This window comes from Haliotis rubra, unplaced genomic scaffold (assembly GCF_003918875.1).
Source record: "Haliotis rubra isolate DU_JTF1 unplaced genomic scaffold, ASM391887v1 Scf540, whole genome shotgun sequence".
Classification (NCBI taxonomy): domain Eukaryota; kingdom Metazoa; phylum Mollusca; class Gastropoda; order Lepetellida; family Haliotidae; genus Haliotis; species Haliotis rubra.
Window position 1 is genome coordinate 322,877 of NW_025767236.1, and position 24,919 is coordinate 347,795.

Sequence of the window (24,919 nt, forward strand, 5' to 3'; positions counted from 1 at the left end):
AGTTATAATGATTGATACACTTTGTGCATATTAGTATTATTAGACTGTTAAAAGACACATGACATGGAACAGGTATCATTGTCAGCTGCAGATGAATGGCATATCATTCCTTTATGTGGATATTGATGGATACATTCCTCGAACAAGCTATTGGCCTGATAATATTGGTCTAACTATAGTCAGTTTTGATTTAATATTTGTATTTTGTTTTTAACATCCTAAAGAATCATTCCACTTCAGTTTTTTTTGCCGTGAAGTTTGATGAGACAGACAACATACACAATGTCGCACTTTGAGCGTGTGTGTGAAATATGATTCACGTAGGCAATCTATAAAATCATATTACAGTCAATTTATAAATTCACTAAAACAGATTGCGTACTTCTTATGAAGTTCCGAAACATAAAAATATACTAATAAATTAATTATGATAATAAAAGAAAAATTTAAAGACGTACATTGACTTCGGGGTTGTTTTCAGTCATAACATATTATACCTCTGGCAGATGAAGTTAAACGTCAAAATAGTTTTATTTGTTATCATAATAATTAAGATGGAAATATTATTGAGTAAAAACGATTTCATCTGGCAATCAAATATCTCGTAGAGGGGCTGCTGTAGATTGGTGTGGGTGGGTGTTCTGTGCTAAATGCCAGTGCAAAAGTGTGGGGTCGGGGTGTTGTAAAGGTAAACAAACTCAAATAAGTATGGAGGGGAAGGGAAATTCACCAGAAAATAATCTAAACGCCAACAACAAAATCTACTTCAAATTATACTTACTGGTAGGTGTTACGCCTGTCATGCCACTGGTCATGTTCACAGATCATTACAGCCTTTCAGTTAGTGAACAATAATTATAGTTAGCAAAAACAAGCAGTCCCTGAGATACTTTCACTATTTTACAGCAATGACCTAATCAGAGACCATACACCAATATGTGGTCTCTGACCTAATGGTACAGTAGTTTCAGGGTGAGAATCTTCCCACCTCAAAACATCACGTTTATGCACAATGTGGTGTTAGTAAGGACGTACATTGTCACAGTGAGTGATGTTTTTCTCAGAATGTGAAAACTTTGTGACCGGATGAAGTAATGTTGATCCCCACCTCCTTATTACAACCCCTCCCCTTGACCTAATAATAGCACCATACACCATTACCTCAAGCACCAGTTAATATTACAATGGACAAGAACATCCACAGTGGTGTCACATACATTTTTCAGCTTCGTTATTTCTCTGTCATTTTGGTGATAATAAGTATTTAAACGACTTCAATGAATCTGTATCTGTGTCAACACTGGTCGGTTTTCAAAAGCGAAGAAAATGTTGAAAGGGCGATTGTTTACCTTGAGAATGTTGGTGACGATGAATCGAATGATCATACAATCTTGTGCATATCAAGGCGGCTGTAACGCTAATATAAGAACCGTACATGTGATACACTTACCTTTAAAGTTTGAGTAAACAACAAGCGTTATCACAGTGGAATTGTCAATGAGTCTTGTGCAAGATAACCAAGAGTTTCGTTTCAGCACTCGGGGATTTGTCGCGTGATTCCGCGAGACAGCGCGAGATTTCATTGACAGCCGGTAAACAAAACCACGTGAGTGTTAAGGAGTATGCCGAAGCAGGGATACTCTACAACAGGGATATAGTCTTCCTGGCCGAAGCAGTGTCGTCAGTGCTTTAAATTTCGGAAGTTTCCAGTCGTTGTGTACATATTTTACCATACAGACTCTGTATCAGGAACACGAAAAAATGAAGTTAAGATTAGAGTATTACTGGACTAATTATTCTACGTCTCGTGGTTATGAGTAATCGAAAGTAACATGACATTGGTTTGGGATCAGCTGATGTTGACTTTACCAGTCAGGAAACATGTATATTTGATGTACATTATGCACGACAAGTCATACCAACGCATCTGAAAACAATTGCATCTTATGTTAATTACTAATGCTAGTATCCAAATCCTCCCAAACTCACGAGACCACGTTTCGTCATCAGACCGTGAAATTACATTTCAGCGTGTCACATGACATATTGTGTGATCGTTATATGTTGCTGGGTTTGGGGTTGGGTTGTTTTTTTCGCTTTGTTTTTTGTGTCATATTGCTGGGTTTTTTTCTCTGTTTTTGTTTGTTCGTTGTTGTTGTTTTTGCTTTGTTCTTTTGTTTGCTGTTTTCCGTTTGTTTGTTTTGTTGTTGTTGTTTTTTGTTTGTTTGGGTTTTGTTTGTTTGTTGTTGTGTTTTGTTTTGTTTTTTTGGGGGGGTAAAACCAAAATAATACAATCAGTATTATTTTTTGGTTATATCGTTTGTTATCGGAAATCTCGAAGATATACAATTTATGTCAATCTGTATATATATGGAGCATTATACGAGCCAGTATCTAAATTATCTTTTGCAGATTATATTCATTACGGTATTTCCAGAGCCTTGGCAAATGACTGTTTGCATATATTCATCATCTACATTTGTTTTCTCAGTCGACGGGAAAAGAATGTTTTCCTTCATCACAACGGCAAAATATTGTTAGAACGTGTTGTACACTGAACAGGTAATATGTGGCCGATTGTAGATCTACACCCATCAATATATTGTTAGAACGTGTTGTACACTGAACAGGTAATATGTGGCCGATTGTAGATCTACACCCATCAATATATTGTTAGAACGTGTTGTACACTGAACAGGTAATATGTGGCCGATTGTAGATCTACACCCATCAATATATTGTTAGAACGTGTTGTACACTGAACAGGTAATATGTGGCCGATTGTAGATCTACACCCATCAATATATTGTTAGAACGTGTTGTACACTGAACAGGTAATATGTGGCCGATTGTAGATCTACACCCATCAATATATTGTTAGAACGTGTTGTACACTGAACAGGTAATATGTGGCCGATTGTAGATCTACACCCATCAATATATTGTTAGAACGTGTTGTACACTGAACAGGTAATATGTGGCCGATTGTAGATCTACACCCATCAATATATTGTTAGAACGTGTTGTACACTGAACAGGTAATATGTGGCCGTTTGTAGATCTACACCCATCAATATATTGTTAGAACGTGTTGTACACTGAACAGGTAATATGTGGCCGATTGTAGATCTACACCCATCAATGGTGTTTGCAACACAACCAATGTCTGAATTCTGTTAATTTGTTCTCACAAACATACTTATTCTAAACGAACTCTCACAAAACAATGTACTTCAATGATCCTGGATAACTTATGACTTTACTCTCTATACAACATACGATCGCGATATTTGAACACAGGGTAAACTTACTTCGCCCATTAAGTGTACTGGGTAGACAGTTATACAAAGGCTTGAATCTGGTGGGAGTGCAGATAAACAGATAAGGGCCATTGTGGCGAAAACAGGTGAGGAATCCGTATTATGTAACAACCTATGTAGATGAGTAGAGTACGTGACACATACCAGGTGCGTGTAACAGATAAACTAGTCTTCCACTTTACCCTCGATTAACCAGTGGATTACATATCCTTATTGATAATCTTTCATGAGCAAACGAGAATGTCAATACAGTAAAGACTCGTTTAACCAGACGGTGTCATTCCCACTCCACTGTACCAATCTCAGTTTCGAGGATAATTAGTTGAAGCGTATTATTATATACTGCAAAGGGGTCAACGGTAATATTATTCATAATTAGGTGAGGCACATTGGCCGACATGTCCGGTCTGCCTGCGAGTGATTGGTAGTTGTGTTCCTGTCGTCACCGTATGGTGAACATGTCACATTGTTTCCGTAATTTGATGGATATATATGGCTTCTAAACATGGAGGGACGAGGAATGCATGACGAAAGACAGCAGTGATGCACGTTACTTGTGTCAATATCTGGGGTGCGGGAGAATACGAGCACTCTGTATTGTATTGTACTGAAAAGACGGCTGACATATATGTGGCCTATGATACAATTTATTACGCAATACATTTGTCTCTTATAAACGTTTCCACCGATGCTTGGTAAAGCTGGATTTGTTTTGTCTTTTATTACATTTACGGTGAACTACGCTTATATCGAACCTGCTTGTAACGAACTGTCTTTTTGTCTGTCTATGTATACTATAGTCGAAATGCGTATAACTACAGGAATACCAAAGTACAATTACTGGTACCTTTGAGTTAGATATGACTAGGGCTGGGACGATTCACCGATACATCGCGATACATTTAAGTTTGATACAGCTATCGTATCGTCGACTGATGTATCGATACAAAATGATACTTTTTTTCAAAACAGTTTTATCTTACACATGTTAAAGTACTTATTTAGAGCAAAATAGGCAAGTATGATAGATTTCTTGCTTGTTTATTACAATAGTGTTATTGTTATACACAAATACCTTGAAATAAATCAGTTTAAATCTTAATACTGTGCCATTCTTTCAAGGTGTATGAATCGTGATACGTATCGTATCGCAGGTAAAATACGTATCGTATCGTGACATACTAGTAGTGTATCGTCCCAGCCCTAGATATGACCGTATTTTACTGCACATATACTCATGGAAACGAATAAGGGGACACATGAAAGTACAAGTGTTCCTTTATTCTTTTCCAGGTTTCTTCACAAGGTATGTATTGCACTGTTGGTGAAATTCTGGAAATAAATAAAAGAACACTTGTGCTTTCATGTGTTCCCTTATTTGTTTCCATGAGTATATATTCCCCAGTTAAGTTGTAGGGATAACAACATGGGTAGTGATGTCGTTGAGCATTGCAATATTTACTTCACACTGCTTGTTAATCCATTGTTTTGATTGTTCGCGGTCATCTCAATGCATTTGAAGTTCATGCAACCGATTTATGATGAGATTGAAGCCATTACAGATGATTTTTTAAACGATTAATTAACTGAGATAATTGTTTTGTATCGGATAATTAATACTTTCTCCATTTTCGTAGAAAATTGAATACGGATATTGACTAGCTCACAAAGTGTGTAAATTGCAAAGACCATTTGAAAATTTCACGTAGCCTGTCTAAGGTACTAAGTACTCCCCAAAGGCGGAGGGCGAGCGGCTTGTATGAATGTCCCTAACATTCCCTACAATCAGTTAGTTTTGGAACACAGTTGGAACCAATACATAGTAAGGGGTAAAGGAGGAACAAGTGCTCGGTTTGGGGAAGTAGGTGTAGCACGTTACATTACCAGTGTGACGTCAACATACAAACATAATCTATTGTGACGTAATGTGTAAATACCGGACAGCCCACATTTATGACGTCATATTTACCCAGAGGTTTATCGCATTGATGATGCATAATGGTGATGATCATTATTTCTTTTATCTATACTAGGCACATAAAGAAACTGTGCATACAAAATTTAAAATCTAAATTTATCAAACCTGTGTAGACACATAAGTATTTAAACTCAGAGATTAGTGACATGTATCCAACATGCATGCACGTGCCACGTTCCGTGACATCAGTGGGTTCGTCCTTGAGACGTGCAATACGTTGTCGCACGTTATTCCGGGAAAGAGTAACAGAGCAAATGAATGCCACACAATACTGTCACTTTGGAAAGCTCAACCCCTGCCCTTGCGATCGTTCAAAAATTTAAACAGCTATTGAAACGCATAGCATGCCAAGGCTCACGTCTGCACAACGTCATGAGGCCATTGGGATGGTCCGTGGGGGAATGGCTCAACGACAAGTGGCTGCACATTTTCACTGCCACCGGAACACCATTTCTGCACTGGTGAGACGCTACCAGAACACAAATGACGTCATCGATCGGCCACGTTCTGGACGTCCACGTGTAACAACGCCAAGACAAGACAGATGGGTAAGGGTGACGGGATCAGACCACGACGTCCCGCCATACGGCCTATCCTGGCACAACGTCATCGACAAGCTCGCCGAATGTGGTGCCGAAATCATGTCCGCAGACCCTTTTTTGGGTGGAGAAATGTTGTTTTTACAGATGAGTCTAGGTTTAACATTTACCATAGTGATGGAAGTCAACGTGCCTATAGACGCGTGGGAGAACGTTATGCACAGGCCTGTGTCTTGGAGAGGAATCGCTTTGGTGGTGGTTCCTTGATGATTTGGGGTGGAATAACAGCACGCCAAAGAACTCCTTTGGTGATTGTTCAGGGCAACTTAACTGGTGTGGGCTACAGGGATCAGATTCTTCGACCTGTGGCAATTCCTTTTCTGCAACGTCATGGCCCTGGGTTAACATTCCAACAGGACAATGCCCGCCCACATACGGCAAGGGTTGCAATGGATATCTTGCAACACCACAACGTTGACTTAGTGCCTTGGCCTGCAAATTCACCGGATCTCTCCCGATAGAGCATGTTTGGGACGAGATGGATCGACGTCTACGCCGTCTTCTCATCTGCCAGATAACGTCCTTGACCTTGCAACAGAACTTGAGAGAATCTGGCGTGACATCACACAAGCCTTCCTTGCACGTTTGATAGGCCCTATGCGTCGTCGATGCACTGCTGTTCTCAATGCCGATGGTGGAAATACCCGTGACGTCATTGTGATTGACTTTTCAATTGAAATTCTCCCGACTTGTTATGGTCTCATGATCCCTCCATTAAAGTTTATATGTACCTTTGACATTCTTATCGTACTTATCAACTGGGATAATATTTTGACAATGCACAGTTTCTTTATTTGACTAGTATATGTATAATATTTCTTAAAGTTAAACATCATCATGGCACGATCGCGTAGCACACAAACATGTCTAGCTCTATGTATTTATCTATCGATTTGTGGTGTTTGTGTGAACAATCAGAAACGATTAGCATGTACCGTTTTGTGAAAAAAATCACAAAAACATGAGCACTACGCCCGGCCTGTTGGTTACCCGATCTGGTCCAGAGAAACAAAGTCTGTGTTGGCGATCGAGATAGTCCCATACGTGTTCGATTAGGTTCATATCCGGTGAATATGCCGCCCATGGTAAAACCTGAATGTTGGCGTTGGCGAGGAAGTTCTGAGTCAGCTATGCCGTATGTGGCCTCGCATTATCGTGCTAGAAAAAGATTCCACGAGGCTGTTGTTGGATGAATTACTCAACAACTTGTTGTAATATACACACCAGCATTGAAAACGCACCACTTACACAAGTTGAGATAACTAATAGCACGTGTAAGCAATTGATTGTTTTTTAGTGGATAATAACAGGTGAACGACTGACAAACAACACAGAAAAAAACGCCCATTCATTTAATTGTTTCACGGTCAGAAAGGATCAAACACATGCGGGGTCAAATCGGAAAGTCAGTATTGCGTGTGACCGCCATTTGCACTAACACATGCAGTGCAACGTCTCCTCACTGAGTCACCAATCGTCAGAATAGTGTTTTGGGGGGATGGCATCCTACTCCTTCAGAAGTGCAGCCTCAAGTTCCTTGATGTTACGCATCTGTTGTCGCCGCGAAAGACGTTGACCAATTTCGTCTCACTAGCGCTTAATAGAGGATAAATATGGTGACAGTGCTGGCCAATGAATTACCGGGATGTGTTGCTGGGCCATATATTGCATGGAAAGTCTATCTGTGTGTGCCCATGCGTTGTCCTGTTGAAAAGTATGGACATCTTGGTGGTGATTGAAGAATGGCAAGGCGTGATTCTGAAGAATCTGGTCACGGTAGTAAAGGGCATTAACTCTCCCTTGACAGACATGAAGGCAGTCCTGTGATTGTAACTTATTCCACCCCAGACCATGATACTCTCACCATCCCATTGTATACGCTCATTACGATGTCTGTCAGTCAGAATTGGTCCAAAGTAATAACATCGAGCATGGAGCCCGGCAGTGGTTTAAGAAGACATACTTGAGCGTTTCATATGTTCCAAAACAAACGTAAAAATCCGGGAACATTTGATCAATGGAGAAAAGCGCACACTTTGCCAAAATGATGTTACGTCTCTGTCCTCGTTTCACAATCGTTAGTGAAGAAATTAGGTTACTTCTTCTTGACAAAGTTGACATGATACGACAAAATCTCTATGATGATATCACAGTGTCCCCAGACGTCATGTATAACAGTGATCAGTACAGTATGCATCCCCTGACTGATCTCGCTTTATTCACGAACGCAGAGATACGTGAGGTTATTAGTTCATCAAAGCCCACTACCTGTGCCATGGACCCGGTGCCAACCAAGATTGTTCTTAAGCATTTGGATGTACTTCTTCCATGTATCACAAGCATCGTGAACAAGAGTCTTGAATGTGGATCATTTCCTGAGATTTTCAGAACTGCTCTTGTCAAGCCTCTCCTCAAGAAGGACAACCTAGATGCATCAAACTTGAAAAACTTCAGACCCGTCTCAAACCTGGCATTCCTGTCTAAAATCATTGAAAAGGCTTTTCATATTCGTCTCAAATGTCACCTTGCAAATAATTCTCTTCTAGAAAAGTTCCAGTCAGCTTACCGCAAGTTCAATAATACTGACACAGCCTTGCTAAGTGTCATCAATGACATTCGCCGTGCAGTTGATCATGGCAACATTGCAGCCCTTGTGCTGCTTGTCTTTAGCTTTCGATACGATCGATAACAACCTTCTTCTAGACAGACTCCAGCATCAGTATGGTATCGACGGGACTGCGCTGTAATGATTGGAAATGACAAGTCATCCACTGTTAACTTGCAGTATGGTGTCCCGCAAGGATCTGTTCTAGGTCCAGTGCTATTCGTCCTATACTGTGGCAGTACTTCAAACATCATCTCACAGCACCGTCTCCTTCATCACTCCTATGCTGATGACTGTCAATTGTACAACCAATTTCGTCCTCAGAACTCACCTGAAGCTCTCCTTGATATAGCCGACTGCACCAAGTCCTTGAAATCTTGGATGACCACAAACAAACACAAACTGAACAGCGATAAAGCTGAAGCGATCCTTTTCGGAACAAAGCAGCAGCTCCAAAAGGTGGACATACACACCATTAATGTTTCAGACACGGAATTTCAGTTCAAAGATCTTGGTGTCCTGGTGGACCCAACGCTTTCCACGGAAGCTCAGATTAATAACGTCTTTAAGACTTGCTACTGGAATCTGCGAGTGATGTGGAACTTTCTTCCCCAAGATCTTAAACTTTCTTCAACGTTTGATTCATTCTTTTCCGCCACAAACCGAAACATGAGTCTCATTAACCTACTAGTATTCAGACCCATGTGCTTGCCATAAAAAGGCGACTATCTTGTCGTAAGAGGCGACTAACGGGATCGGGTGGTCAGTTTCGCTGACTTGGTTGACACATGTCATCGGTTCCCAATTGCGCAGATCGATGCTCATGCTGTTGATCACTGGATTGTCTGGTCCAGACTCGATTATTTACAGACCGCCGCCATATAGCTGGAATATTGCTGAGTGCGGCGTAAAACTAAACTCACTCACTCACTCACTAGTATTCAGACAATGACCTACTTTTCAGCCGATCCGAATTTTCTCGTGTGAAAGAGAAAATAGACATCACAAACAAATATGGCTACACTGAATTCCAATTCCTTGTTTCATAAGAAAATGGTATTATAATGAATTTTAATTTTAAAGTTTAATAGCATCGTATTTCTATATTTTATGGCGAGGTGTAGGCAGCATGACCTTAACAAAGACGTCACAGACCGACCCTGTTTGATGAGGTCATAAAATGATTCACAATGCATCTGGTCCACTGGTTACACCTGGTATGTGTATTTTAGCACTTATTCAGTGTAGTTCTGGAACGCACAATGTGATTGATATAATATCAAGTCCGTACCAGACCGCCAAACGTTTCTAGCGGCAGAGCCTCGTTTTGAGATTTCCTGGTTTCCGTTTATCAGAGCACGTTGTACGACGTGTTTGCAAGGATTAGAAGGGACGTAGTGCTGCGATATACAAGTGCTTAGATGTATCAAATAATACTGATTAATATTTATGTATCCAGTTAAATGAATTGGTCTCAAAATTCTGGACTGGTTATTGTACTAAGTTGCGCAATAGGACGGAACCCAGTCAACTGGAAACGCGACTGTTGTGTAATCAATGTGTTGACTTGTTCTATGAATCATACTAACTCTGTCATCATTCCTTCCTATGTACTTTTGATTGTTGAGCCTTGAGCATGCTGCTAGCGTGGAAATGAGCGCTATTATTACAGTCAGCATAACTTCAGAACGAAATTCATTTTTTGTTCATGGCATGGATGCATGTTGTTGTGTTTTGGAGTTAAGATTCATATTGTGAACAGGAACTCGTTTCTAAAACATTTGTTTTCAACTGGACATGCCCTGTGACTTCATGTTAGTCATATTCATTGACACTTGTCATGCAGAAATCCATCTTGATGAAAATATGGACAATTCTAGACTGGTGCGTTTTCAATGCTGGAGATTGTATTTCATCTCGATAACGCTGTGTATTTAGGTTTCCTCGAATAACGGCGAGCCTCGTTTTGGCGTCAACCCAGATTCCACCCCAAACCATGAAACCCCCGCCTCCGAATGGTCGGACTTGATGAATGCAATTCTGTGCCAAACGTGCACCAAGTCTTCGGTACACACTCTGACCGTCGTTCCTGAAGCTGCAGAATCTGTTCCGTGCCCAGTCTCGACAGTGGTCTCCCCCTCTCTCTTGTCCAACGTGTTTAGGGGCGGTAGGGTTGCCCAGTGGTTAAAGCGTTCGCTCGTCACGCCGAAGGCCCGGGTTCGATTCCCCAAATGGGTACAATGTGTGAAACCCATTTCTGGTGTCCCCCGTCGTGATTTTGCTGGAATACTGCTAAAAGAGGCGTAAAACCATACTCACTCACTCCAACGTTGACGGTTATGCGCGCACACCTATCCTTCTGGCGATGTCGGTCCACGTTGCTTCCTGTTGACCCATTCCAACGATCGACTCTCTCCCTCATCGTTGTCAACGTGGCATTTTTTGTGTGTGCTTTTTGTTGCTGTGATCCCAACGTGTCGAGTCAGCAGTTTTATACAGTTGAACTGCACGTGCATTTCGTGCTACGGGACGTAACATCATTTTGGCAAAGTGTGCGCTTTTCTCCATTGATCAAATGTTCCCGGATTTTTACGTTTGTTTTGGAACATATGAAACGCTCAAGTATGTCTTCTTAAACCACTAGGGGAAGTTATGTCCATTGTTCTTGGAAGTGTTTTATTAGCATAACTGATTAACAGCCCTAGGGCAATTATTTCTAATTAGAAACAATAAAATTGTACATATTTTGATAATCTTCATCATGCCTAATCCATTAGCGTATTACATAAGTATGCCCTCGTGGTGTAAGCCGTTTATTCACCCTCACTGCTGGGTTCTAAAGCCATCGCATAGTTTATATAAATAAGTACCTTGTAATTATGATTAACTTATACATACTAAAAGGAATACTTAATTAAAAATATATTTTAAAATGTTTCATATCGTTTCTTTTGGACATCGGTTTATATTCAGGGACTAAGCGTTAGTCTTGGCGGATTGTTATGCATAAGGTCATGAGTGAGTGAGTGAGTTATTTTTTACGCCGCACTCAGCAATATTCCAGCTATATGGCGGGCATAAGGTCATGACTGACCAAGGATCGGTCATGGCAGTTTAATCCCAATATGAAACACAAAATGCTGATGCCTTTGAACTGAACACAAATTATTACATTTAGATGGATGATGCGTCGCAATAAATTGTTCCCATGAATTTCGTCAATACGTCGGTTTTGCGTATATGAACGGCGCCGAATAACACAGATGCAGACGTGTGGAGGTAATTAATAATATAGTACTTACAGTTATCGGGCAATGGCGAAATCTGTGGAAAATTAATATGAACGATCCCTCGAGTTGATATGAGCTGTCGTTTTGTCGGCACATACAGCACGGCCTGGAGTAATTGTGTAGTTATTCAGCAATCGGACAACAGCTGTCTGGTATTGATCTCTGTAGGTAGACTATTCCCCTTCTGGCATTAGCAGGATTCATGCGTGATGATAGTACAATTTAGCTCTTGTACTTTGTTCCACAATTCAGTTAATTAAGGTCGGAAACTGCTGTCTCCCTGCAGTTCGTGTATATACAGTATTGCAGCAGGATTATTGTAGTATTTATGAATTCTACAAGTGCACATTTTTGTCTGTCAGTATGTCTGTATGGTTATTGGGGACCGCACCCATCAACGTTGGAGCAATGTGCCGGCGGTCTGTAAACAAATCGATCCCGTGATTGACATTAAGAGCATCGATCCAACTGGGACACGATGTTCTAATAGGTGATCTGCGCATTTGCAGTTAAACCAGCATTTTGTTATTGATTTTAGTGCAGTGAGACCATATGGACATTGTCTATATGGACTTTTGGAAAGGACAATATTATTCTGTGTGTGTCGCGTTGCCAGCATGATCTAAAACTGGGTTGGCCGGTAAAAAAATATAACAGAATGAAAATGCTTGATTTGTTCATATCTACATGAAAAAAGTAGACACAAATATCTGTAACTTTGATTCTTTAGTTTGATGTTTTAGCTGGCCTGTCTAGGAGTGCCTGTGGAAATCTGCATCTTGAAAAGAAGAAAAAACTTAGGATTAATATAAAAAAACCCGCTTTTTTAGAAAAGAGTCGGTCGGGCGATGACAACATAGAGATAACTTATTTCCGTGAATCGTTGTTTAATTACTTCTAATTATATTTGGCCACGTTGTTGTTTTTCTATTATGTGTTTATTGAAACAATTAAAACATCGCAAACAAATATCAAATCTCAGATATCAGGACCCATTGCATAGTGGATGTCAATAGTTAATGAAACGTCCCACTTTGAAACGGAGTTACGTCCCTTCGATCGGAGCGGTTTGCAGAAAGTATATTTCTTTAAAATGACTCGACTAGATTAACTAATGTTCCCACAAACAATTACTGTGTAAAAGTTCTGATTCGAAAGCTTCTCACCCTTTTGCACTTGCATATTTTGTGACTTTCGGATGATTTATCTTTTATGACCTTGACCTTGATATGTCATATGACCTCTGACCCAATATGTCACCATGTGAAGATGTAGGACAGGTGTATTCACGGAGTGTTTTTAAATAACGACGACCATTCACGATGTGTGGTTCTATTACCCTGGACTAATTATGTCGACAGCAGTAGTTTTGGGTGGGGGAGTCAGCGGACTAGCGGCGGCGTACTATCTACAGAGGCAGACAGCCGCAAAATTTGCTAAGGTATGGAATAATCACCAATATCCCACGGCCTGGAGACGTGATAACTCGCACGACAAGCACATATACTTCAGTTATTGTCCCATATCATCATTAATAATAGGATTTGTCTCCGATAGTTTGAGTCAGGGGATCATGTCATATGGCTGTTAAATTACGTAACTGACAGAACGTCACACAGGAAAACGACACCTCTGTTATTATTTTCGTGTGTGTGTGTGTGTGTCACTGTGTCTGTGTCCATGTATGTGTGAGTGAGAGAGATATTACAGAATTTACGAAATATCACCATGATCACATGGAAACATTCATGTTTGATCATTCAGTTCTGCAAGTTCAATGTCTCATCAAATGTATTAACTACACAACTTTCCAGGTTCATGTCATGTCATGTTATGTTATGAAATGGTGATTGTTGCAATGCGTAAAGAAATTGCCGAAATTGGTAATCTGACAAATTATGCTAATGGCAAAATTTATAAATTTGTGCATATTATCCCTGTATTGAATAATATGTATTGGAGAAGTAAGGAAGTGTAAATGACGTGTAATCGATGAAACAATCTTTGAGTCTCTCTCATTGTCAGATGGAATGTATATATGATCATTAATTTGTTGAAAAGTTGCTGTAAGATAGTGAAGTTCCACTGTATTAATATATATAAAGCTCCACTGGGATTAATCGTGTTAATCATCTCTATCTAGTTTCAGTTTGTATTTTATCAATCTGTGTAAAGTGTGTATCAGGCCAATTTATGACCTCCCATTCACCGTGTCAAATACAGGGACACAGTGCCAGATTGTGGACAGTTTTCACATCAGGGATGATAGAGTGTCAAAATATAGGTAGTTATTACAAGCCAGTCACAGGAACCTCAAATGATATAGGTGATAGGGTAAATATTTAGTCCAGACTGTTTTTGTTTAATGATTTATAGATTTTTGAAAACAATATAGCTTGGGTCAGTCATACATAAATATTTATGCAAATATGTTTGTGCAGCTCAATGTACATTTTGGTTGGCATAAAGTTTGCTGAAAACAAATATCTGTACGGTGTGAAACACACGTTCCATAATTCTACATTGTTCTCTTTGGCAGAATGACCAGAATCTATACAATGCATTTGATAAATTAATTTAAAAATTGTTTTATTCAAACCTGTAATTGTTGCAAATTTTCTTTTTCAGATATCGATAACTGATTTTATTTTTTAAGTTTATTATTTTGCATGATTTGTTGCTTATTTTCTGTCACACAGATGAACAATCTTAACAGAAAAATGTGAAAAATCACCTTAAATTGTCACCTCATAGATGTAGGCAGTTCTCTGATGGTGCAGGTCCCTCTTGAGTATTATTCTCAGTCTGTCAGCATCTACTCCTCATCTAGCTGCAGGACCAACTTGGGCGGTGGGGTAACCTAATTGTTAAAGCGTTGACTCGTCACGCCGATGACCCAGGTTCGAATCCCCATATAGGCACAATGTGTGAAGCCCATTTCTGGTGTCCCCCGCCGTGATGTTGCTGGATTATTGCTAAAAGCGGCGTAAAAACCAAACTCAGTCAGTCAGGCAGTCAGGACCAACTCGTTAGTCTAGTGGATAGAGCATCTACCCACAGAGTGGTAGGTCCATGGTTGAATCTCCTGGCCCTACCTAATAATGTAAAATGATGAAATAAGGTACTTATTATTACCCTGCCTTGTGTTTGACGTTGAGGGGAGAGAACAAGGACTGGGTGGCTTGGTAAACACATTCAGTAAACAAACACTGTATATCGCTCATAGTTTAATATGTTTCTCCCTTCTAAACTATTCTAAAATTGAAATTACGAATTTAGTTTAGTGAGTGATGGATTGAGTGAGTGAGTTACTGTGAGCTTTTAGCAATATACCAGTAATATCGCAGCGGGGGACAATAAAATGGGCTGGGTTTCACACATTGTACCCATCTTGGGCGTGAAGAGGGAATGCTTCGACCACTAGGCTACTACACCTATGGAATACTGCTAACTGGATCGGGATTGGGTGGTCAGGCTCGCTGACTTGGTTGACCCATGTCATCGGTTCCCACTTACGCAGATCGATGCTCATGCTGTTGATCACTGGATTGTCTAGTCCAGACTTGATTATTTACAAACCGCCGCCATATAGCTGGAATATTGCTGGGTGCAGCGTAAAACTAAACTCACTCACTCACGCCAATTTGATTTGCATATTTTCATATTCTAAACTGGTTTTGATCCAATTAAAATGTAGATCTTCTACAATTATGGTTCCACTACAATACAGTTCCACTTCCCCTATCTCAACACACATGCATGAACGCATGCACACATGCACACACACACAATGCTGCCACTGTTTAATGGGTCAAAAGAACATTTTTCTAGGAAATGGTGATCATTTTCAGTCAAGGTTTCGACAACGTAATAACTGCATGTCAAACTGAGACATTTAGGGGGAATGTTATCATCACCTGCATGATTGGTTTGTATCACCAATGCATTGTAGGAGAAAAGTGAGTTATCTCCCTTGTCCAACTCTGTTCTCAGGTCTCGTTTCAGGCATATAGTAACATTGGAGTAAAACGGAGCAGTGAGCGTTGAGTCAGTTTAATCAAATGTCCTGTCTACTGGCCTGAGTCTAGTGTATCCTTTCTCTCCAGCCCACCGAATTACTCATTTTATTCAACTGATAAATTGACAGATGCAGTGCCTTCGTTTCCAGATTATTCTACTGGAGGCGTCGGACCGTCTCGGAGGCTGGGTGAGGTCAACGCGGTACGACAATGGAGCAGTGTTCGAGCATGGTCCCCGCAGTCTACGGCCGGTGGGAGATTCAGGAATCAACTCACTCATGCTGGTGATGATTTGTTCAAGACCTGTTAAATTACTGTTTTGAAAGTTGAAATCCAAATATTAGTAGACTGCATGACTATTAAAGTGCAGGATGTGGTAAATATTATATGACACTCAATTCACATTCAGGAAATTTGTAATATTTGTCGAAAGTATGTGGTCTCGTCAGTTGGTGACATGACTGTATGGTTATACAGGCACTGTTGGTAAGTCTGATGTCCTACACATTTCCCCTGTGTGTATGATGTATCCCAATCATATGTTTCAAACACTAGTTGGGAGAGATGCACATGGTTGATGTGGTCACTCTATAATGTGTTTTTCTATCCTGGCAGGCAGAAGAACTGGGGCTGTCCAATCAAATTCTTCCATGTCTTTCCACCAGCGCTGCAGCTAAAAACAGATTCCTGTTTATTGATGGTCAGATTCATGCCCTACCTAACAGTGAGTTATGATTAATAAAGGAATGAGAGTGGGGTGTCACCAAAAAACAAAAAAAGCGCTTAAAATTATATTCGTTTCACTGTATCGGTATACATAGCATATGTCTTAATCCTTCATTTGCCTTGATTTAAGTTCTAGGTATTTCACCTAACGAGTACATTTTGAATGCCTACTTCAGTTTTCCGTACTCTCACATGCTCTTGAAACCACATATTATTGAAACCACATATTATTGAAACCACATATTATTGAAACCAAATTCTTTCACTTTACTCTCATGTGCAGGTCTAAAGTCCATCTTGAGGACACAAGCACCCTTCACCAAGCCGATGATCTTGAGTGGTCTGAAAGAACTCCTTACAAAGAAGGGAGATAACTCTGACGAAACTGTTCATGCTTTTGTAGCCAGAAGATTTGGGGCGGAGGTGAGTGCATTGATATAAAGCAATATCTTTTCCAAAAAGACCCCAAATCATGAACAAACTTACATCCCCAACTGCTTTATGCAGACAGATTACTGAAAACACAGACTCAAGGAACACCCCAGTTCTTTCACATATTTGTGTTGCAGCTTGCCGACTATGCTGTTGACCCGATGTGCCGTGGGATATTTGCTGGAAACTGCCGGAACCTGAGCGTGGACGCATGCTTCCCGATGCTGACCAACATGGAACGAGACCACGGGTCGGTCATCAAGGGCATGTTGACGCCAAAAAGTAAGAGTCGTTGGTGAATGTAGAGTTGATATATATTGACTACACTGTGTTATAAAACATTGTATTAGTGAGAGAGTATTTAGCTAGGACGTAGGATGAGTACTTTATCAGGATATAAACACACCGGATCCCCACAGGGAGACAAACATGGAGTACTTGGGAACTATTTCTACTGGATCCCCTCCAGTCTGTTTCTCAGTCCCTGAACTGCATTATTTCCCTTCAAAGGCTAACCATACACCAGGTTCTCATTATTCAGCTCTAAAGAATGTTAGACACTAGTGCCAGCTAGGCGAATTGCAGTCTGTCTCAGAGTCCATGAACCACATTGTTTAAACTGCTGACTAGCCCTCCCTGCAATGGTAAAGCCCTAAATGAAGCAAGTCTAGACTTCTTCAGGTTCAGGTCTCCTTTTCAGTTTACTGGTTTCTGTGCTATTCAGAGACTAAGTGTTACTCTCGATCCACACAGGATAAATGTGTCTTTGACAACAGAGATAGCGCCGACATTACATTAAAAGTTGATCACTGGTCTCGAGCAGGAGATGGGTTGATGTACCTGTAACGGGAATGGCTCCGACTCAACAACACAACTCCGTTGAGGCTGTAGTCCGGATTTATTACGGTAGTTTGTATAAAGAATTCAAGTCTGAAACAATGTATATGAATATACAACACTCCATCAAAATACCTATTTTATCACATTCATTTCATTGCACATTGTTCAGATAATTAACAATCACAGCTCTGCCACTGAACACATAAAAAGAACTCAAGACAAATTGACATCACAAAGTCAATGGTTCAGTTTCATATTAAGAACCTTAGGAATTATGGAACACATTTGGCATCTTCAAAACAATGAAACATCAACGTGTCTTACCATCTATGGGACAACTTGCTTCAAACTGGCCACAAGTTGTGAGGCACCAACAAAACACCAAGAACCTAAAATATGTATGTTTTAATTAGCATGGAAATGCTAATTCTCACCAGTAAAGTAAACGTACAATCTGTTTGGACTCAAACATTAATCTGAATCAATTGTAAGTGAAATTATTGACACCAACAATTCTCTAACCATAGGTCAAAATATACCTCCACCAAATGCATAAATTCAGTTACAATAAATACTAAATAAACCTTTCAACAATTAAACATATTTTTGTAGTTTATTCCTTTTATATAAAACCAAGTGTAACTAACCTGTAATTCACCAAAGTCAAAATCCTCCGTCCATGACTTTCAAACCACCTTGCCAGGTTGGGAGAAAGACAGCAAGTGAACAAACTTCACACTTTCCAAATGCAACTAAATTCAACATCCAATCAAGATGCTGCACATCTTCAGCCAATAAAAACCAAGGACAAGACATCAGACCTGACCTCATTAAGACTTGGCTAATTTGCATAGGAACTACTTTTGACCTATGACCCAGTGGTAAACCTTTTCACTGACAATTGTATTATTGTTTAAGGTGTTATTAATTGATTCCAAACAGGAACATAAGACAAGACATATTAAAATAGATTGCTTTTCCCGAACATTTTACTATTTGTATATTTTGTACTTGTTACACACTTGTATTGTACTTGTTACATACCCTCGATGTTTGGAACATAAACAAACATCAGGGTACATCAGCCCATGGGCCAAGAAGGACCAGTGAACAACGTATTTATCTTACCGAACACCTCAATGGTAATTTTGAATTGTTTGAAGCACGGGTACAAATCTTTTGGTAGCCATCGCTAGATTTTGCTGACAAGAAAAACAGATTTAGAGTTATCTCCCTTCCATCGATTTTCATTCAATGGAAGAAACGGTAATTTCCGTACATCATCCGTGATTCAATGTTATTCGAGATAAAGAATTACTACCACGAAGTACCAAATGAGTTGCCATTGACAGCGGGGTACATTGAAATGTTACTCGCTTGTAAGCGGGGTACATTGAAAATAATAGATAAACGCTCAGCCAATCAGAAAGCGCCATTTATGTGTGAGGTAAGATAAAAAGGGATGTACCATGAAAACATACCCCAGACACAAGTTGGTTACATTTGCTATCATTTTTGTAGAGAGAGAGATTCCATCCTCGTCTCTGGTGCGGGTGTCGGAGTTGGAGAAGTGGGTTTCGTGGTCACTGCGGACAGGCTTGCAGGAACTGACCGATACTATGTCCACTGTGATTGGCCAGAATAGTACAACAGAGGTCAGGACCTCCACACCATGTATGGGCATTGAGCTGCTGCATGATGGGAAACTCAAGGTCAGACTATAGTCTTAAACAATTAAAGTTACTTATGTGATGTGAAATCAATAATTAGATGTCATTCTGTCTCTGAAAGTCGTCTGTTATATATTAATGTGAATTAAATTAATTTGTTGTACAGGTGAAGACTGAAGGGGAAGACATCACGGCCGACCACGTCTTTTCTGGTGTCTACTCAAAAAGTATGATCACATTTTAACAGGCTTTTTTTAGATATAAAATCCAAAATACTAAAAGGTGAAAATGAATAAATCTAAACTTTATTTATTTTGCAGACCAAAAATATGTGAAATGTTTGAAAAAAAAAAAAATTTACTGATTCCATCAATATCATTAAAATATCTTTATGTACTATAAATAAAAAATTCATATTAACAGTTACTTTACAGTTTGAGGAAATTTCATATGTATGTTTTTTTATCAACCTACTGACCTCTATTTGGGGGCTAAACTTGTAACCGATCCTGCATACAATCTAACTAAGATCGGTGTCAGGTTGTTAGGTTGTCGGGCCAACAGTGTGGGAATATTATCAGTAATGTAATGCATAGTTGGGTAATGCTTTCAAAGGATGTCTAGAGTCAGAGTGATGACAGTGGATAATTGTCAAGATAACTAAACTGTTTTAGCAATTTTGTATACTTGGTGAAGGTCCAAAATCAATTATGGCATTTCTTTGTATATTCAAAGATAAGTGAACTCCACCACCCCTTTGAAAAAGGACTGATCTTTTTGCTGTCAGTTTGATCGTTAAATATGTGGATGTGTTTAGGTAAGAATATTTTCTGGAGCCACTCCCATCTCAACATATTTTGTTCCAGTCCAATATGATTATCGAAGACACGCTACTTCCTATTATTTCCAGATTTGGGAAGCTTGCTCCCTGCCAGTCCTTTGAAGGATAACTTGATGGAGATTCCTGCCGTCTCGGTTGTTGTCATCAACATGGAGTACGAGGGACTGCAACTCCCGTATGAGGTAAGACCCAACACCAAGCTCCTCACTGTGGTACATCTTTCCTAGAGTCCAGACCCTTCAGAATATATTGCAATAGGAGTCCATCTCAAGTCTAGATTGATTGGACAAGTCTAGTTTATTTGTTATTAACTCAACACTCCGCAATATTGCAGCCCTGTGATGGAGATATTTACATAAGTCTGGACAAGATAATCAGGTGATTGCAAACATAAGCATTGATACATTAGGAATATGATGACTAGCTAGTGCGACCACCAGATCCCTTTCACTGCTTCTTACGACAAGTGTGGGCATCTGAATTCCCATTCTAGCCGGTACTGTAAAGGTGTTTTTAGTTATTAGGCTGGTAAAAGCTGGATACTCTGGAATCTGTCTATTACGGACAGGCCTGGGACCAACTCATTTGTCCGGATTATAAAGCAGTCCGGATTAGTCAATATTTGTCTGTTACATGATGAGTTACCACCCTTTGTTAAAGACAACAGTAATTTTCCTTAAAATGTTAAAAAAAAATTCGCTGGTAAGGGAACGTGTGCACAGCATGGAACTCTGGGTAGGAGATTGTGTGCATAGCCGAGTGCTATTTCCAGCTCTGTATACAAGACAAATACACACAGTACTCTTAATCCCTGTATATAAGACAAATTAGAACTGAATAGGTAAATTGTTGAAGTAAACTGTAGTTATATTGCTTTGTGGATATTGTACGTACGCATCAGTCACTTTGCTCATTTGTTTTTAGCGGTATGTAAAATACAAAAACAATTAACTCCCTTTTATCTTCCGGAAGTACATGTACCTGTACATGTGTTCCCATGCTCAGTTCAAATGTAACCGCCGATGTGCGAAGAAGGTCTATTAAAACTTTTAACCCCAACTTGGATGCCTCTGTCGTTCATGAGTAAGAAGCACGATGTCAACATAAATAATCTTGTCTGGTGATGTTTAATTGCAAATTTGACATCTTTACTGACAAAGTAGTCTTCTCATGTTTGTTACGTCCGGATTACAAAGCATTGTTGATTGTTGGGACTGTTATTTTAGTCCGTAATCCGTAATTGAGAGATTCTGGACTATCAAGCAAGCTTTAATGATAAATCAAGATCAATTTTGCCGGGACTCGGAGTAGTCCGGGTTATGGAGAAAACCGGTTTACAAAGAGTCCAGATTTGACACATTCCACTGTACTTCTTTGCAGACTGAATTTCTGCTTTATTCTTCCAGGGTTTCGGTCACCTCCTTCCATCCTTCGAGAGTGGTCCAGTACTAGGTGTGATCTATGATTCCTGTACCTTCCCTGAACATAACAGGGGTGACATGACCGACAGCACACGTGTCACGGTGAGTAAAATATACACACCTTCATGGTTAACTGGAGAAGGAACATGATGCCCTCAACTGACGTCATAGTAGTAATTATATGATGTGTCATTTGACTGTTCTATTGTTACGGTATTTATGTATAATCAATGTTGTGATGTTGGGAAGAGCTTTGTGTTCAATGATCCATCACAGTAATTAGTACTTGAACCTTCCCATTTTACTGGGATCCAAGAACTGTTCTATTGTTATTTATGTATATCCATGTTGTTGTAGGTTATGTTGGGCGGAGCTTGGTTTGACGATCTGGTGAAGCTAACCAATCTAGATGAATCTCACTTAAAGCAAATTGCACATGATGCTTTGAAGACACAACTTGGCATCACGGAGAAACCTATACGTACATACGTCACATTGCAGAAGGTGGGTACCTGTAAGGAAGTAGGCAATGTGGAGAAGCCCATATGTATAAACATCGTGCTGCAGAAGGTGGGTACTTGTAAGGAAGTAGGCAATGTGGAGAAGCCTATATGTATAAACATCGCGCTGCAGAAGGTGGGTACTTGTAAGGAAGTAGGCAACGTGGAGAAGCCTATATGTATAAACATCGCGCTGCAGAAGGTGGGTACTTGTAAGGAAGTAGGCAACGTGGAGAAGCCTATATGTATAAACCATCGCTGCAGAAGGTGGGTACTTGTAAGGAAGTAGGCAACGTGGAGAAGCCTATATGTATAAACGTCGCTGCTGCAGAAGGTGGGTTCTTGTAAGGAAGTAGGCAACGTGGAGAAGCCTATATATAAACGTCGCGCTGCAGAAGGTGGGTTCTTGTAAGGAAGTAGGCAACGTGGAGAAGCCTATATGTATAAACATCACGCTGCAGAAGGTGGGTACTTGTAAGGAAGTAGGCAATGTGGAGAAGCCTATATGTATAAACATCGCTGCAGAAGGTGGGTACTTGTAAGGAAGTAGGCAACGGGAGAAGTCTATAACGTATAATACATCGCCGTGGCTGCAGAAGGTGGGTTCTTGTAAGGAAGTAGGCAACGTGGAGAAGCCTATATATAAAAAACGTCGCTACTGCAGAAGGTGGGTTCTTGTAAGGAAGTAGGCAACGTGGAGAAGCCTATATGTATAAACGTCACGCTGCAGAAGGTGGGTACTTGTAAGGAAGTAGGCAATGTGGAGAAGCCCATATGTATAAACATCGGTACTGCAGAAGGTGGGTACTTGTAAGGAAGTAGGCAACGGGAGAAGCCCATATGTATAAACGCGGAGAAGCCTACTGCAGAAGGTGGGTACTTGTAAGAAGTAGGCAACGTGGAGAAGCCTATATGTATAAACGCCGCTACCTATATGTATAAAACGCAGAAGGTGGGTTCTTGTAAGGAAGTAGGCAACGTGGAGAAGCCTATATATATAAACGCGTCTACTGCAGAAGGTGGGTTCTTGTAAGGAAGTAGGCAACGGGAGAAGCCTATATGTATAAACGCCACGCTTCTGCAGAAGGTGGGTACTTGTAAGGAAGTAGGCAATGTGGAGAAGCCCATATGTATAAACATCGCGCTGCAGAAGGTGGGTACTTGTAAGGAAGTAGGCAACGTGGAGAAGCCCATATGTATAAACGTCACGCTGCAGAAGGTGGGTACTTGTAAGGAAGTAGGCAATGTGGAGAAGTCTATATGTATAAACATCGCGCTGCAGAAGGTGGGTACTTGTAAGAAGTAGGCAAATGTGGAGAAGCCCATATGTATAAACGTCACGCTGCAGAAGGTGGGTACTTGTAAGGAAGTAGGCAATGTGGAGAAGTCTATATGTATAAACATCGCGCTGCAGAAGGTGGGTACTTGTAAGGAAGTAGGCAATGTGGAGAAGCCTATATGTATAAACGACGCGCTGCAGAAGGTGGGTACTTGTAAGGAAGTAGGCAATGTGGAGAAGTCTATATGTATAAACATCGAAGGTAGGGTTCTTGTAAGGAAGTAGGTAATGTGGAGAAGTCTATATGTATAAACATCGCTGCTGCAGAAGGTTGTGAGAAGTTGCAATGCACGAGGTGGGTAGTTTTGCGTTGTTAGTTATTATGGGAATGTTTTGCTGCAGGATGTGGATAGGTTCGGAAATACATTTCTGATATCAAATCTTCTGACTATAAATTGGGATCATGTTCATGTTTTATAGGACTGTATTCCCCAGTACATCCTTGGCCACAACAAGCGACTGTCATCTATGGACAAATACCTGGCCGACACAAAGCTTCCCCTGAGTCTCATTGGTTCATCATATCGAGGTCCGAGCGTTAACGACTGTATATACAACACTCGGCTAACTGTGGAGAAAGTATGCAACTCATGATACATATTAAAGTACACAAGATGTATGGTTCATTTTAGATGATAGAAGTTTTCTACTACTTATATTTTTGATATACTGAGTATTTTCTATTTATGTACATTGAAAATGCAAGGTTGAACATAGAATAGTAGGAGCTTTCACTGGTGAACGTTTTAATAACAACGATGTTCTGGTTATGTCATTTGTGTAGCTAAATAATGAAAAATGATTTCTGGTATTGTTCATCTTTGTATTTAACAGTTTAATATAATCCAAAAATAATATACATGACATTGTTTGAAAGACTTGCTTCTTTCTTTGAGCAAAATAAAATTTATCCAAGTTGACAACTGTTTGTTTTATGGTGTCATGCTTATTGAGTCTTTACCAGAATATTACATCTTAACATTTAGTTTACTTGATTTAAAGTTGAGCCCGATGTCCGTGTGGTAGCCTAGTGGTTAAAGTGGTCACTCTGGGGTTGGATTACCCACATGCGTACAATGTGTGACCCATTTCTGGTGTTCCTCTGTCACGATACTGGTAAAAGTGGTCACTGGGGGGTTTAATTACCCACCTGCGAACAATGTGTGACCCCATTTCTGGTGTTCCTCTGTCAGGATACTGGTAAAAGTGGTCACTGGGGGGTTTAATTACCCACCTGCGAACAATGTGTGACCCCATTTCTGGTGTTCCTCTGTCAGGATACTGGTAAAAGTGGTCACTGGGGGGTTTAATTACCCACCTGCGAACAATGTGTGACCCC

General features: G+C 40.2%; 2 protein-coding genes across 9 annotated transcripts in view; one reads left to right on the forward strand and one right to left on the reverse strand.

The window, feature by feature from the left end:
- LOC124253436 (GTPase-activating protein skywalker-like) overlaps positions 1 to 11,902 on the reverse strand; it is a 50,757-nt gene extending 38,855 nt beyond the window's left edge. For 3 of the 5 annotated variants that reach the window (XM_046687205.1, XM_046687204.1, XM_046687201.1), the window contains exon 1: positions 1,451 to 1,582. The gene's annotated coding sequence lies outside the window, so the exon portion shown is untranslated. Of the gene's footprint in view, positions 1 to 1,450; positions 1,583 to 10,821; positions 11,081 to 11,804 lie in introns of those variants that run through there. The other 2 variants (XM_046687202.1, XM_046687203.1) reach the window with 2 other exon arrangements.
- Positions 11,903 to 13,030: 1,128 nt separating this feature from the next.
- Positions 13,031 to 24,500, forward strand: LOC124253454 (protoporphyrinogen oxidase-like). Of its 4 annotated transcripts, XM_046687229.1 has the most exons (12): positions 13,043 to 13,076; positions 13,108 to 13,233; positions 15,961 to 16,095; positions 16,427 to 16,535; positions 16,821 to 16,960; positions 17,107 to 17,257; positions 19,331 to 19,521; positions 19,646 to 19,706; positions 20,390 to 20,502; positions 21,727 to 21,843; positions 22,099 to 22,245; positions 24,001 to 24,500. In XM_046687229.1, the coding sequence occupies exons 2-12, from the start codon at positions 13,144 to 13,146 to the stop codon at positions 24,172 to 24,174; spliced, it is 1,428 nt and encodes a 475-aa protein (XP_046543185.1). In that variant the 5' UTR covers positions 13,043 to 13,076; positions 13,108 to 13,143; the 3' UTR covers positions 24,175 to 24,500. The 4 variants fall into 4 exon arrangements, with proteins under 4 accessions (XP_046543187.1, XP_046543184.1, XP_046543186.1 ...); XM_046687231.1 differs by lacking the exon at positions 24,001 to 24,500 and adding an exon at positions 22,331 to 22,461 and having other exon boundaries at positions 13,031 to 13,233; positions 22,099 to 22,263; XM_046687228.1 differs by having other exon boundaries at positions 13,032 to 13,233.
- Positions 24,501 to 24,919: the final 419 nt, after the last annotated feature.

Coding starts and splice junctions, on each gene's coding strand:
- LOC124253454 (XM_046687228.1), top strand. CDS start 13,144: ATGTCGACAGCAGTAGTTTTGGGTGGGGGAGTCAGCGGACTAGCGGCG. Junction 16,536..16,820: donor GATTCATGCCCTACCTAACA/GTGAGTTATGAT, acceptor TCTCATGTGCAG/GTCTAAAGTCCATCTTGAGG. Junction 17,258..19,330: donor GTTGACGCCAAAAAGTAAGA/GTCGTTGGTGAA, acceptor TCATTTTTGTAG/AGAGAGAGATTCCATCCTCG.